General features: G+C 40.0%; 1 protein-coding gene across 1 annotated transcript in view; it reads right to left on the bottom strand.

Annotated features, from left to right (window-relative positions):
• Positions 1-4691: 4691 nt before the first annotated feature.
• The window catches only part of DYNC1LI2 (dynein cytoplasmic 1 light intermediate chain 2), a 102336-nt gene continuing 91308 nt past the window's right edge, over positions 4692-15719 (bottom strand). Inside the window, exon 13 of the mRNA XM_030204486.1 lies at positions 4692-8004. Coding sequence (XP_030060346.1) covers positions 7898-8004 — 107 coding nt within the window. The 3' untranslated portion in view covers positions 4692-7897. The remainder of the gene's footprint in view (positions 8005-15719) is intronic.

The raw sequence follows: 15719 nt of genomic DNA, 5'->3' as shown, positions 1-15719 counted from the left end.
TCTCTACCCTCTGTTTTCTTTTAAGCAGTTCCCAATCCATAGAATACCATCAACAAAAGGTGTAGGGAATGCTGTTGGAGTAGCCACATCCTCCCAAATCACCTGGAGAGTATCAGAAGCCAGGTCTCAAGTCCTTGGAGGCTACTGCACCCCTTCTGATACTAAGGAAGATGAGCAGTGTTGTGGCAGGTGTGCTTTAAGAACACCAGGGACATCAGTGCCTTAGTGTTCTCAACTCTGCTAAGTGTGGTGTAGGGGCATCCCAGCTTCCACCTGGCATTTGGCATGATGAGCCTTCTGTATAAATTGAGGACAAAGAAGATAACTAGACCCAAAGACCTCTGACACTTGCTGTGAAGATGAATGGTACAAACTCTTGAGGCAAATGCATCGCCAGTGTCCAACGCTGGGACCATGGAGGAAAATGCTGTTGATAGCAGAGTCAGTGGACTGAATTCAGTGCCAAAAATCCAGTTGGACTACTTTCTCAACCATGAAGACCTATCTTGGACATCTCTAAACATAACATTTGTTGAAACAGATCTCGGTCAGGCTCCAAATACTGCAGGCAACAGTTATGGGTATCTGTAACAAATATGTCCCTGTTGCACCGGGTGCACTTCTTAAAGATCATAGGGCTTTTGTGTTAAACAAAATCCAAAAAGAAAAACTGAAAATCATCCAGAATATCAACAAAAATACAGCTATTAGAAAGTGTTGTTGGGTTTTCCTAATGCCATATAGAATATGGAGAAATTAGGTCTTACCTGATAATTTTCTTTCCATTAGGCCTTCCTACTAATTCAAAACCTGTCGGGATAGTTGTGTCCATCAATCTTCTGGTAGAGACAGAGAACTGAAAACTGAGCCAAGACATCTCTTTCTTGGCATCCAGTCCTGCTCCTCCGTATTTACAAAGACAAGCAGTTAGAAAGTACTCAGAACAAACAGAACAACCTTAAACTCCTCTCTAACCTAACACTAACCAAACGAGAAAATAAATGTGGATGGTATACATTCCAGGGTATTGAAAGAACACAAACATTAGGCACCACAGCTGACAGGACTTCCTGTCCGCATGAAAGGAAGATTGGCATGCCTGGAAGTGGGACTTCTCGCTATACTGATGACAACCAGGCTGGTACTGTCTGCTATCTCGAAACTGAGAGCCCCTGAAGACAGATCAAAGGCTTTCGGCTTAACCTCCAGCAACCGCTCTTAGTTTCTCCCAGTTCTTTCACCAAGTTACTGAGATTTTCTCCAAATAGTTACTTGCCCCAAAAGGGCAGTTTAACTAGACATGACTTTGATGCTGCATCCACTACCCAATGCTGCAACCAGAACTGCCAACATGCTGTGACAGAAAAGACATACTGCAGGCCATAACCTGTAACATGTCAAATAGCATGTCAAGTAGGCCAACCCCTCTTCCAGCTGGGCGTTAAGGCGCCCATCTTGTGTCGCAGACTGCTGTCACCTCAGGAATGCTCTTGCCACAAATGAGCTGCACACTGTTACTTTAAGGCCCAAAGAGGCCACTTCAAAGGCTCATTTCAGCAAACCTTCTAGCTTCCTATCCTGTAGGTATTTTAGAGCAATGCCCCTTTCCACCAGCAAGGTGGTCTTCTTAGTCACAAGGGAGTCTACCGTGGGAGCTGTAATTTCTCTTTCTCTTCCAGTAGAGGAGGAAAGAGAAATTACAGGTAGGCAGAGGCAAGCCATGGCTCTTCCCACAAGCAGCCCCATTATCCAGTGAGACCCACTCTGCTGTAAGCAGGTCCTAAATGTCAAGAAGCATTGAGAAGGCCCTCTAAGCCCCCTCCATGATCAACGGAGATGGAACTACTGATGCCATGTTTCAGAAATAAGAGTACTGAGCTCCTCTTTATGAAACAACAGTACTTTTGGGTCATACCCCTCCTCAGGGGGAGCTCTCCCTCCTCTAATGGTTCTTTCAAGGATGGCTCCTCTGAATAGGCCAATTTCACATCAGATAAGAAGGGAAAAGCAGAGAACCTCCTCATCTGCCCACTCCTGGAGGCCTAAACAAGGTCTCTTAGGAGCTGGAAGGGCAGTGGGTTGAGAAACTGAAGAACCTTACAGCCATTGATTGGGAGTCCTTCATCTTCAGTCCTGCCAGTAAGTTTCACTATCACATTTTCACCGGTGAGGAACAGGCAAGCTCTGCAGGACTCCAGGGAACTTGCCTGTCTCTAGTGATTGAAAACACAATATTGAAGCACCATCCTCCACTGGCAGTAATGCAGTTGGAGGACTCCCGCTCAGCTCAGAGGGAACAGTGCTTGCAGAAACTCTGTCTTTTCTTCAGTAAATAGGCCTGGTGTAAGAGCAATGCTCTGTAGGACCCTGAGGTTGTAAAATGGCAGCTGTGCTCTGCACGAGATCAGAGGATGTTGCGCCAAATATGAAGATGTGCTGCCACCAACCATTTCCTCATGTCCTACAGGATTCCCAGCTTGCATGCACTGCAACACCCACAGTGGGAAAACCACTCAACTGCCCCTGCGGGAGTCACCATTCACCCTGACTGGCACAAACGCAGCCCCAAGCGGTGAGTCAGGATCCCTCCCCTACACCATGTAGAACTTGCAGCCCTCCAAGTGGTTCTGAGTCAAACTTTAGTCTGACTTACCAGCGCCAGCTGCTCTTACCCCAGATGAGAAAGAATCAGGACTGATACTCTGTCTCACACTCTCCAGTAAACCTTTTTCCTTCTCCTCTTTTTTTTTTTAAGGTTATTGTGCTGGAAAAAGAGAGCTCCACAGGCAACAGAGGAGAAGTACAGGGAGGGAAGAAATAAATTCACAGGGCACCAGAGAAAGGGGTCTGAAGACCTCCAGATATGACTCTGCAGACTCAAGCCACATGCAAAGCTCAAATGTGGACCAGTCAGGAGCAACTCACTCAGAACTAGAGGCTGAAAAGTGTGTCCACCTGCTGGAGACACAAAATACTGAGGAGCTGGCCTGGATGCAATGAGATACGTCTCAGATTATTTTTCAGTTCTTTATCTGATGGTTGACGGACACAATTATCCCCACAAGTTCTGGAATAGTGGAAAGCTACGTAATGGAAATCCAATTAAACAATAAGAAAAAAGGGGAGGAAAAAAGGAGTTCTTTATCTGATGGTTGACGGACACAATTATCCCCACAAGTTCTGGAATAGTGGAAAGCTACGTAATGGAAATCCAATTAAACAATAAGAAAAAAGGGGAGGAAAAAAGGACATTATAAAAACTGCTCACAGTCTCATCAACACATTGTTGTACTAGGCTAGAACCTTTTCAATCATTAGAAAACATTCTCCAATTAACTTTGAAGAATTTCAAAAACTGTACATAAGAGAAACCCAACACCCACTATAGACATATGTGATTCAAATGCGCCATATCTGACATCTGAAATGTTGAGAAATTTTGTGCTGGGGGCTATCCTAGCAGATTAGGATGAATAGTGTTGCTTGTTTAATCAAACATTCCCAATTATGAATGGTTGTCTTTTGGGAGAGAAAAAAGTGTGAAAAGGAAGACAGCTTTATACAGTAATTTCTTGTGTGTCCAACCACTGTTTAGTCAGACAATATAATCTGTATGTCCCCCCCCCCCCAATCATGTTCTACTTGTGCAAAAGCCCCCAGAGTATCTACTGGAAAATCAAAAGCCAGGTGTTTTCTAGGATAATTTACTCTGTATCAGATAATTATCCATATTCATATATTGAATCTACTGTACAACTCTATGCTGCAGCAAGAAAATATCTTATGGCAAGTATTTATTTGTAGCATTTATACCCCGCTCTTTCACGCTCGATAGCAGGTTCAGTGCGGCTTACAATAAATGGGAACAATGTGTAACAGAGATAACATAATGTATGGATACATCATTTTACAGAGATAAGTTGTAAAGAGAATGAGAAGATGAAGGGATATGGGGGCAGGATAAGGTGTGGTTAATGTTAGTGGTTTGGATTAGTGATGTAGTTTGGGTACTCAGATTAAGTTGGGTCGTTTGAATAGGCTCGTTTGAAGAGGTATGTTTTCAGTAACTTTCAGAAGGGTAGAAGTTCGTTGGTTGTTCTAATGTGTCTTGGTGTGGTGTTCCAGAGTTGACTGCCTATCACGGAAAAGTTGGAAGTGTAGTAGGTTTTGTATTTGAGGCCTTTGCAATTAGGAAGGTGAAGATTGTGATATGTTCGAGAGGATTTGGTCCCGTTCCTGTCTGGGAGGTCGATTAGTTTGGTCATGTAGTTTGGAGATTCTCCGTGGAGGATCTTGTGGATCAGTGTGTGTATTTTGAAGTTTATTCGCTCTTTGATGGGGAGCCAGTGTAGTTTTTCACGGAGTGGTGTTGCACTTTCAAATCGTGATTTACCAAAAATTAGTCTGGCTGCCGTGTTTTGGGCAGTTTGGAGTTTTTTCAGGATTTGGGCAGTGCAACCAATGAAGATGCTATTGCAGTAATAGGCATGGGTGAGTACTGTGGATTGTACCAAGTTGCGGAAAGTTTTTTGAGGGAGGAATGGTTTTACTCTTTTCAGTACCCATATCATGTTGAACATCTTTTTCGTTATTGTTTTTGCGTGAGTTTCCAGAGTCAGATGGTTGTCCAATGTTACTCCTAGTACTATGACAATGTTACTCCTGGTACTATGACAAATTTAACTTCCGATTCTTAAAAATCTTTCCAAAATATTTGTTCTCCTGCTCCCCACAAAGTTTGCAACAAATAAAAATCACATGCTTTTAAGCAGTTTGGGTTCATCTTTATTGAAGCCAGTACTTTAGACATGTCCTCCTTTTGTTTTAGCCAGAACTAGAAAGCAAGCTTCCACACATCTGCATACTGTGCCTGGTTAAAGCCATACAACTGGACTATGGTGTGTGTCCAATACATTTGCAGTCCCTACATGTAGGTTAAAAAAAATACATCAATAAACTTAACACAGCACAGTTGGCTTTCATTACAGCATTAAGTTGATATACACTTTAAACCTCATTAAATAGAATTTGAAAACACCTGTTCAAAGTTTTTGAAATGCCAATAAAAAAGTTCAAATGAAAACATAAAACAAAGCAGCATAACCACAGTATTATATCTTATTGTAACGGTAGGCCAATTCTCCTTAATATTAACCCTGTCTTTAAGTTAGAACCTTAAGTTTGAACTTTAGACGTAACCACTATTTAATATAAATATATAAAAAAAAAAAAAAGAATTCAGTCTACCATACAGGTGTAGCCTACAAATAAAATTTTACTTGCAGAAGATAAAGGCTGGATATAAAATTGGCCTTTGGTTCCAATGCTTAAAACAACCCTCTATTTCCTGTCCCCCCCCCCATAAGTGTGCAATTTTCTGGCCACACAAATTTAAGGGGCCTGTTTACTAAATGTTATCATGTTTTAACAGATAACAGCATGATCAGCATCACTACCTGCCGCTGCATCCATGTTGCTCCTATAAGCATGGCGGCAGACCCAGCGCGCAATAACGTTTAATAAACAGACTCCTATATGTTCTTTTAAATAAACTAGGAGCAGCCATTTACAAAGAAAAACTAGAACTGACCATTTATTTTGTCTGGTTTAAACAAAAACAAAACAAAAAACCCTCCTTAGGAATCTTATAAATTATGAATAAAATGATGTTACTGGTTTTTGCTCAATCAGTATTTTAGTAAATAATGCTCTATGAAAATACTCGTCTTAGCCATATTATGGAAAGTGCTTACCTGTTCAAATCATAAAAACATGCAACATTACAAAATATGCAACCTTATACTGAGGTTTTTTTTTTTTATCATACTACTGTACTATCGTGTACTTTGAGTTCTAAAATGTTTTATTTTACTGCTTTCATTGCTGTTCTTGTATGAGTCATAAAATATTACATGGGCAAAATGCAATGACATTTTCTTATGGTATGCTGCAGCTGGACGCAGGCTTCCCTACTGGAACTTAAACAGGCACATTATTACACTAGCTAATAAAACTTCCCCTACACTTAAAAAAAAAAAAAAAAAACGAAACTGCTAGAAAACATTTTCATCCCATACTTCATCTGCAACCTTATCCTTTAACTGCACCGATACAATGCATCTTTGACGGTCCATTCTGAAGACTATCAGGATGAAAATGTGTAGAAAGCAACAAAAGAGAGAGAGATATGTATTTTCAATGTTAATTCATAGAACTGGCCTAAGAAACATGCCTCAATGTTAATATTTAATCTGAAGCAAGTAAATACTCCGCTTTCTAGACAGTGGTGTTTAGACAAATGGGAATCCCCCCCCCCCGAAAAACAGCCTCCACAAAGACCACAGGACAGGGTTTGACATTTGGTACAGGAACAGAGGTTAGTGGCTTTGTGCATGAAGTAATGATACATACTAGGGAAGCTGCAGCCAGACTCTGGGGTATTCATCAATACAGAGTAGATGCTGTACAATTCTAAGTATTTTTGCCACCCTTCTCCTCCAGGATCAACAGCACAGATTATTCCGAGTGCCTTAAACAGGTAGTGTTTGTACTTCAAAAAAACAACAAAATTAAAAAGTGCCATTTCAGGAACTGCAGAAATAATTTAAGGAATGAAGGCCTGAAGTGAAGCTCAATTCAATCAGGGAAGGGCGGGGGAGGTGAGCAACAGCTGCAACCCACCTTTCCCTAAGAAAATGCTACATGGTATGAACAAACACACCACAGAACAAAAGCTTTTCGGTAGTAAGGATGTTCTTTAGTGCCCTGAACATGAACATTTTAATCTAATTTTGTAAAGAGAGGGGGGGGGGGGGGGGTTTAGAAATTCACACAGATTTCTGATATCTGTAAGGCAGGAGCCTATTTTGGTTGGCAACACCAGAAAAATATATATAAATATACATGCGCACACATGACACACAACTATGGATTTAAACTATTTCTGTAGCATATTCCAATATGGGAAAATGGTGTAATATCAATTATTCTAACCGTGTGCCAGCAGCTTCACCATGTCTTTTGTTTTTAAACATATACAGGAGTATCAGAAAATAAAAATTTAAAATTAAATACATCTGTCAAAACGACTAATTTTATAATAAAAAAAAGTGACCAACTGTAATCTAGTGCAGAACAAGTTCAAGCACGTACTGATGACACACTGTATGCTGCGCCAGGCACTTGGATCTGTAAGTTGTCACATTTCTCCCTGTGTAAGCCATGCGCTCAGTGGGCCTCTGAATTTCATACATCTTATTAAACCAAAGATGTAAATAGGAACCAGAATAATTCCCATGATACTGTACTATCAAGTTTGAAGATTTCTCAAAAAGCTAGGAGCTAAATGATGAGAATATTAAGTACACAAGATTCAATAACACTGCTCTTCTCCATTGTGTCCAAATTTCCTTTGTCCCATCCAAGTCAATTCTTCCTTGGTTTGATGCAACACTCCATTCATGGATCCTCCCATATCACACTGCTTTATCTTTCTTGCGAGCAGAAGAATTTAACATGTAACTGGCCAGACTTCCAGTAAATATTCCCAAGTAACTTGCATTTGATTTCTTTTTGCTTTATTCTTGCATAACTTCCCTAATCGTGTTTTAGTAGGAATTTTACATTTTACTTTCCAAGGATCTTGTGTAAACCCCAAATCAAGCTGCCCTATATCAACTGTAAATGGTTAGTTTTGAACACAGGGATTTCATGTACAAGTTTCCTGAATGTGCATTTTAACCTTGGACACACCAATGAAGCTTTACATTAAATCTTCATCTCCCCCCTGACCCCCAAGAAAACTGACAGCATCTGCCATATCGGACAAGTCTTGGTCTTATCAGATCAATATACATAGTTATTTGGTCATTTACATAAGCAGTTTATTACAGAATCATCAAGCTTCATTCTCAGTTGGAGAAGAGTTTGGGGTTACCACGGTGTCTGGCTTACGGGTCATTCTGTCCAGCTCTTCTTGGACATTGGTCAAAACAGGCTTCTGTCCTGAAAGAGTAAAATGTAAGATGATATGTACCATCTTGCTTTTATCACACACATTTAGTACCATAATAATATCAAGAGACATCAAGATATTTTTCTCTTAAAAAAAATAAAATTGAACCAGATTAAAAGATCTCTTGGCAATACAACATTCCCTAGCATTGGAGTGAGGTTCATTTATGTCATGGTATGTGCAGAACTAACCCATTCGGTGACATTACTCCCAAAGGAAATCCAGCAAGGTCCTCTTGCACTTCTAAGAAGAATTCTGCTTCATGAGTTTCTCTTCTGATAAATTTACCAGATCTTCAACAAAACAAAAGGCTTTTTGATCTATAATTCTTCAGGCCAATAAGAAAAGGGCCTTATTAACAGGCCTTATTAACAGAGAAAAGTTGCAAGTAGTGTAACCACCTGGTTAATCTATGCAGTAACACAGCTGCAAAAGATCACACCTGCAACTTGTTTGCAGACACTTTTTCTATGTGAAAGCAATCACACCCGGGCGTTCAGTTCTCCAACTATTTTCCAGATCTTCTGCAATGGGTATATAGCACAGCATTGCACACTGACATCTTATTTCTGCTTTTTCCACAAAAGTTATTACAAGGTGTAAAAAAAAGAAATCTACTTTTATGGGTAGGGTTTAGGGAGGGAGGAAGATGATGCTCAAGAGTACGTGGGGTCAGAGCATGTTTCTATGCTAAAGACCCTGCATTATGAAATTTCAACATGGACGGGTAGGGGAAGCAAATAGTCTACTCTGCTTATTTCTAATGAGCTGCTATGGCCAATCGTTTGATTATAAATTTATTTCATGTAATTTCCTAAATTCTGTTTAAACGCATAAATCATGACATACATACTCTTTAGGCAAATTAAAAGAAGAAAAGGCACAACACACGCCTTTGTAAAATGAAGATAAATTTTACAGTTCATTGGATTTAGTTCTTGTTTCAAACAGTTCTCTCTTACCAGGGTAGGAAAGAGGAGGAAAGTTGTCAAGTCAAAAGAGCAAACATCAAAGACAAACATACAAAATGTAGATAAATGTTTAGCAGTAACATAGAAGATGGCAGTAACAGAATCCAGTTTGCCACAATTTCTGTCCACACTGTCAACTGCCAGCCACAATGCAACTGCTCACAAAGATCTCTCTCGTTATCCAAGACAGGCTTCTTTTCTCCAGGGTGCCCCATCATTTTGGGTAAATGAAAATAAAAAACCCCTCCCCCAACATATATTCTCTTGGCTGCTTTCAGTTTCATCTGGTATTCCTCTCTACATTCCTCTTCTTGAGTTTTTCTGTAATTCATGAATGCCAACTCTATGTATGCTATATATCCGAGGATCTGAAGTCGACGAAACAGTGTGACAAGGCAGTGGCCGTAGCGAGAAGGTTGCTAGGCTGTATAGAGAGAGGTGTGATCAGCAGAAGAAAGGAAGTGTTGATGCCCCTGTACAAGTCGTTGGTGAGGCCCCACCTGGAGTATTGTGTTCAGTTTTGGAGGCCGTACCTTGCGAAGGATGTTAAAAAAATGGAAGTGGTGCAAAGAAAAGCTATGAGAATGGTACGGGATTTGCATTCCAAGACGTATGAAGAGAGACTTGCTGACCTGAACATGTATACCCTGGAGGAAAGGAGGAACAGGGGTGATATGATACAGACGTTCAAATATTTGAAAGGTATTAATCCGCAAACAAATCTTTTCCGGAGATGGGAAGGCGGTAGAACGAGAGGACATGAAATGAGGTTGAAGGGGGGCAGCCTCAGGAAAAATGTCAGGAAGTATTTTTTCACAGAGAGGGTGGTGGATGCTTGGAATGCCCTCCCGCGGGAGGTGGTGGAGATGAAAATGGTAACAGAATTCAAACATGCGTGGGATATGCATAAAGGAATCCTGTGCAGAAGGAATGGATCTTCAGAAGCTTAGCCGAAATTGGGTGGCGGAGCAGGTGGGGGGAAGAGGGGTTGATGGTTGGGAGGCGAGGATAGTGGACAGCAGACTTATACGGTCTGTGCCAGAGCCGGTGATGGAAGGCGGGACTGGTGGTTGGGAGGTGGGAAGTACTGCTGGGCAGACTTGTACGGTCTGTGCCCTGAATAAGGCAGGTACAAATCAAGGTAAGGTATACACATATGTTTGTCTTGTTGGGCAGACTGGATGGACCGTGCAGGTCTTTTTCTGCCGTCATCTACTATGTTACTATGTTTAGTCTTTATTTTCTCAGCCATTTGCTTGTAGAACCACATTGGTTTCCTTTTTCGCTTGCTTTTATTTACTCTCCTTACATAAAGGTTAGTAGCCATATTTATAGCTCCTTTCAGCCTGGACCTCTGCCTGTCCACTTCTCATATGTCCTCCCAGCCCATCAGCTCTTTCTTCAGGTAATCTCCCATTTTACTGAAGCCAGCATGTTTGAAATCCAGGACTTCTGAGTGGCTGCCCTTCACTTTTGATGATCACTGCTACCCAGGTGGATACCCATTTGGACATTAGACACACTTTCCCCATCTGAAAGCACCAGATCCAGCATCATTTCTTCCCTCATGGGTTCTGTCACCATTTGTCTAAGCAGAGCACTTTGAAAGGCATCCACTATCTCTCTGATTCAGAAGATGGAATTTTCCAACCCATGTCCAGCAGGTTGAAATCTCCCAGCAACAGCACTTCTTTTCTTTCCCAACTTTTGGATATCGATAACCAGATTATCTAGTTTCTCCGATTGTGTCAGAGGTCTGTAGACAACACCCATGTGGACTGAGGTTCCATCATCTCTTCAAGATGATCCATATCACTTCTTCCTTTCCCCAGGCCCCCTGCATTTGTCACTGTGATATTGTTTCTCACGTACAGAGCTACTCCTCCACCTTTATGACCATCTCTATCCTTCCTAAATAGATTCTAGCCTGGTATGTTTGCATCCCATTCATGGAATCATTGAACCATGTCTCTGTGATAGCAACAATGTATAAGTCTGCCTTTCACATCAAGCATGCAGATCATGAACTTTATTGCTTAGACTGTGAGCATTTGTGGTCATTGCTTTCCAGCTACATTTTAGTGGCAGTCTCATCTAGTTTTTTTGTTTAATCTCACTTCCTGCTGTGTTGGTAAGAAGCAATTTGCTATTTTCATTGTTTTCTTTACTACTGTTTGTTTGTTTATTTATTTATTTGGATTTATTTACTGCTTTTTTGAAGGAATTCACTCAAGGCGGTGTACAGTAAGAATAGATCAAACATGAGCAGTAGGCAATTAGAGCAGTAAAAATATTCGAACAACAGTACAAAGTATATATAGCATGGCATACTGCTTGCAATGACAACACAATATGTACTAGAACATTTTAATTGGTAATGAAGGGTAAGGCAAAGTTGTAACATATAGATGAGTAAGAAAGTAGGAAGAATTAGAAAGTAAGGTGATTGATTTGAAGAAAGTTGCACGTGAGGTCATAGAGATGGTTAAATATTATCTCAGCTAGGGTAGGAGTGGATAAACACAATATAGGCACAATGATTTTTTAAAGTGTGGAAGTGATTTTAAGACCACAGTGATGACCAATTGTGACTTTTATTTTAGTGACATCGTCGGTAAAGCTGGTTATAAATGCCAAATTAAATCTTAACATGGCATCTTATTTAAAGTGAGGCACCATTTTGTTTGTGTCAGTGCTGTGAAGAGAATGCAGCCACACAGTATAGTAAAATAAGATGATTGCTTCTAAATATGTTGTGGTTTTAACCATCACTAACTTCACTTCTTTCCAGAATGATATGGGTGGCACTGTAAAGGCTAATTGCACAAGAAAATTTGTGGAAACCCCTGATAAAGCCTATGGGTGAAACAGCAGCCCAATTGGGTTTTGTGCATCAAGTTTTGATTTTTATAATTTGTTTGAAAAATATATGTTCGGCACTGATTTGAGACACAATAGATTTGCCATCAGTAGTTATAGTGAAAGATAGAAAGAGTCGCAGGTTTTTTGACCGATAAGAGTCTCCAGCCCTAGCTGGCAGTAAAACAGCACTGTTTTCAAATTACTATAATATTGCAAAAGGGAGTCTGAGGTCTCTTTCCTCCATTACAAAATTTATGTTATTTTGAAGAAGCACAAGCTTTACACTGGGTTATCAGGTGTATGTTGGACAGACTTAAAAGATCTCAAAATGTATATTTTAGAAAAAAGGCGTGGGGGGGGGGGGTATAATAGACATTTAAATACCTCTGTGGCATAAATGAATGGGAGTAGAGTCTCTTTTAACTGAAAGGAAGCTCTGTAATGAGGGGACATAGGAAGAAGGTGAAAGGAAACAGACTTAGGAGTATTGTAAAGAAATATTTCACAGAAAGAGTGGTGAATGCTTTGGAAATATTTATATACCATAATTTTAGGATTGCAATGTTGCTTTCTCCACTAAGATGCTTCTTATATTTGGATTTTATGCACAGTTTCTGTTTTGAGGTGGAATGTGCCTTCATAAACCTGCTTTTAGAAGATTCTCCTAGATTTTATACCATTTTTATGAGTTCTTATGTGTTTTTGAGAAGTTTCAAAGGTATCACAGCCATCATCTACCTTTTTCTGTTCTTAGAACATCTGATGACATCAGTGTGTGATATCATTGGAGCACATGCTATTTATTTTTAGCAATTTGAACATTAAAAATTGCATGTTGATACGATTTTGTTCAGCATGAGGAGCTCTTTCAAATAAGACCATCAGTTTTGAAACTGGTGCCGGTTTACATTTTTAGCACTTTAAGCCAGCACAAGTATTTTTATTGCTCAAAGTGTTTTTTAAGCAGTGCTAGTGTTTAAAAGCTTTTATATAAAGATTCTAGTCTTGAGATGATACTTAAGGTTTTTATTCCAGTTTTAAAAATCTGTTTTAATTCAATGACCTCTCACCTCTCTGGCAACTGAGATAAATGCGAGTCAGACAGCATGTGCAGATTCACCACGTTCACATGCTGTGTGCTGGAGGAAGTGCGGGTAGGTGCTTTTTTACTTTGTATTTCAAAGATACTCTATTACATATTAACTATGGATGATTTTTAGCCTCATACACTTTTGTTCTTAAGATGTTTGTCTGAGCACTGGATATGTATTGCTTATTGCCTTATTTTACTTATTTTTTTTTTAAGCTTTGGACTAAGTACGTGACACCTTCAAAAGACAACGCCTAGGTTATGTTGGCTCTTCATGCCACCTCTTTCTCATACCATATATTACATGTGGAAGTACATAAGTATTGCCATACTGGGAAAGACTAAAGGTCCATCAAGCCCAGCATCCTGTTTCCAACAGTGGCCAATCCAGGTCACAAATACCTGGCAAGATCCCAAAAAAGTACAAAACATTCTATACTGCTTATCCCAGAAATAGTGGATTTTCCCCAAGTCCATTTAATAATGGTCTATGGACTTTTCCTTTAGGAAGCTGTCCAAACCTTTTTTAAACTCTGCTAAGCTAACCACCTTCACCACATTCTCTGGCAATGAATTCCAGTGTTTAATTACACCTTGAGTGAAGAAATATTTTCTCCGATTCGTTTTAATTTTACTACATTGTAGCTTCATCACATGCCCCCTAGTCCTAGTATTTTTGCAAAGCATAAGCAGACGCTTCACATCTACCCGTTCAACTCCACTCATTATTTTATAGACCTCTATCATATCTCCTCTCAGCCGCCTTTTCTCCCACGATTTAACGACTTTGAATAACTTTGTGTCATCAGCAAATTTAATTACCTCACTAGTTACTCCCATCTCTAGGTCATTTATAAATATGTTAAAAAGCAGCGGTCCCAGCACAGACCCCTGGGAACCCCACTAACTACCCTTCTCCATTGAAAATAATGACCATTTAATCCTACTCTCTGTTTTCTATCTTTTAACCAGTTTTTAATCCACAACAGAACACTACTTCCTATCCCATGACTCTCCAATTTCCTCTGGAGTCTTTTATGAGGTACTTTGTCAAACGCCTTCTGAAAATCCAGATACACAATATCAACTGGCTCACCTTTATCCACAGGTTTGTTCACCCCTTCAAAAAAATGTAGTAGATTGGTGAGGCAAGATTTCCCTTCACTAAATCCATGTTGACTTTGTCTCATTAATCCATCTTTTTTGAAGTCTTGTATTTTATTTTGAATGACACATTCTTTTAATATAATAGCATATGTATGTAAAGGATGCCTGGGTGTTACTGTCATTGTCTTTATTATTTGGATAATTTTATGATTTTACTAACCTGTTTTTATGTATTTAAACAGTCAACATTGAGCCCCTGACACAGCCCATGAGTGAGTGAAAAATGGCTGTGTTGGACTTTTAATGTTTTTTTTTTGTTTTGTTTTTTTATGTGGTGAATAAATATTTATGATGTTGGACAATATTCTATCACCAGCTGGTTTTTGGTAAGGGATATCTTGTACTGATCTTCTTTCTTGGCTCTAGAGGAGTCCTTGCTATCACAACAATGAAGAGTATAAGAAAAGAAAGAACTATCTCCGTGTGGCATGACTGCAGACTAATTATTCTATACTGGTAGATAAAATCCAAAATAAAGAAGGGATAAGGACCTCCTACCTTTAATTCTGACTTAAATCCACAAGAGATAAGTCAGAAGGGAAAATGAAGCTCCATACTCCACAAATTGAACCTTATGAGAAGAAATCCTTTCTTCTGGCAAGTTGGAGCAACAGATCTATTCTGAAACAGCAGAGCAAGTAAAATAATGGATTTGAAGTCCAATCGGACAAATAGAGAAATATTGGGCCAGAAAAAACTAAAATTGTGACCTGAGAAAACACCGGAGAACCCAGAGAATCCCACTCAGTTAAGCTTATAGCTGAACATCTTGAAGAAGTAGACAGCTCTAGAAAATCTCAAAAGCACTGAAAGAAGAGAACACCAGGCATAGGTTTGGTAAATGGAAGGATCTCTAGCACCTAGAAGATGGCCCAAAAGAGATCCTCTTGCAAGGAGAGACATCCAGTAAAAACTCATGCTTCCAGAGGCTGTTCCACAGAAACTAAGGGCCCCTTTTACTAGGCCACGGTAGGCTCAACGCATGCCCAATGTTCGCCAAAATGAACTTACCACCCGACTACCGCGTGCCTCTTGTGGTAATTTCATTTTTGGCGCTCGTCCGCTATCCGTCTGAAAAATAATTTTTATTTTTGGATGAGCATAGCGGACAAGCGCCAAGTGGCATCTGAGGCACATAGGTCCTTACTGTGCAGATTTCTTACCACTAGGTCTATGGCTGGCGGTAAGGTCAGACACCCAAAATGGATGCATGGCAAAATTGATTTTGATGCACATCCATTACGTGCGCTGAAAAATATTTCTACGCGCGTCCAAAACCCCCGCCTACAATATCGCAAGCCACATTTTACAGCAACTTAGTAAAAGGACCCCTAAGTTTGGTGCTAGATTAGGAAGCCGAAGGCAAAAAGGCCACTCTTCCGGCGCTTTTTGTAAAAAAACAAAAAAAACGGGACAGCGTGATTAACTAAAAAATCACCCGTTCCAAGGATAAAAAAGGACTATCCTGCCTGGAGCCAGATAAAACCCCTACTGTGTCCATTTTGCAGATTTCTATCAGGACAAAAATGCCCCCCAAATGAACAGAGAGCAGTGAAACACAAGTAGGGCTTGACACTCTCAGCCAAAGGTTACATCGGACCCCCTCATTAAGTCA

Source organism: Microcaecilia unicolor, chromosome 5 (assembly GCF_901765095.1).
Source record: "Microcaecilia unicolor chromosome 5, aMicUni1.1, whole genome shotgun sequence".
NCBI lineage: Eukaryota > Metazoa > Chordata > Amphibia > Gymnophiona > Siphonopidae > Microcaecilia > Microcaecilia unicolor.
This window is presented reverse-complemented; position numbering and strand designations above follow the sequence as displayed.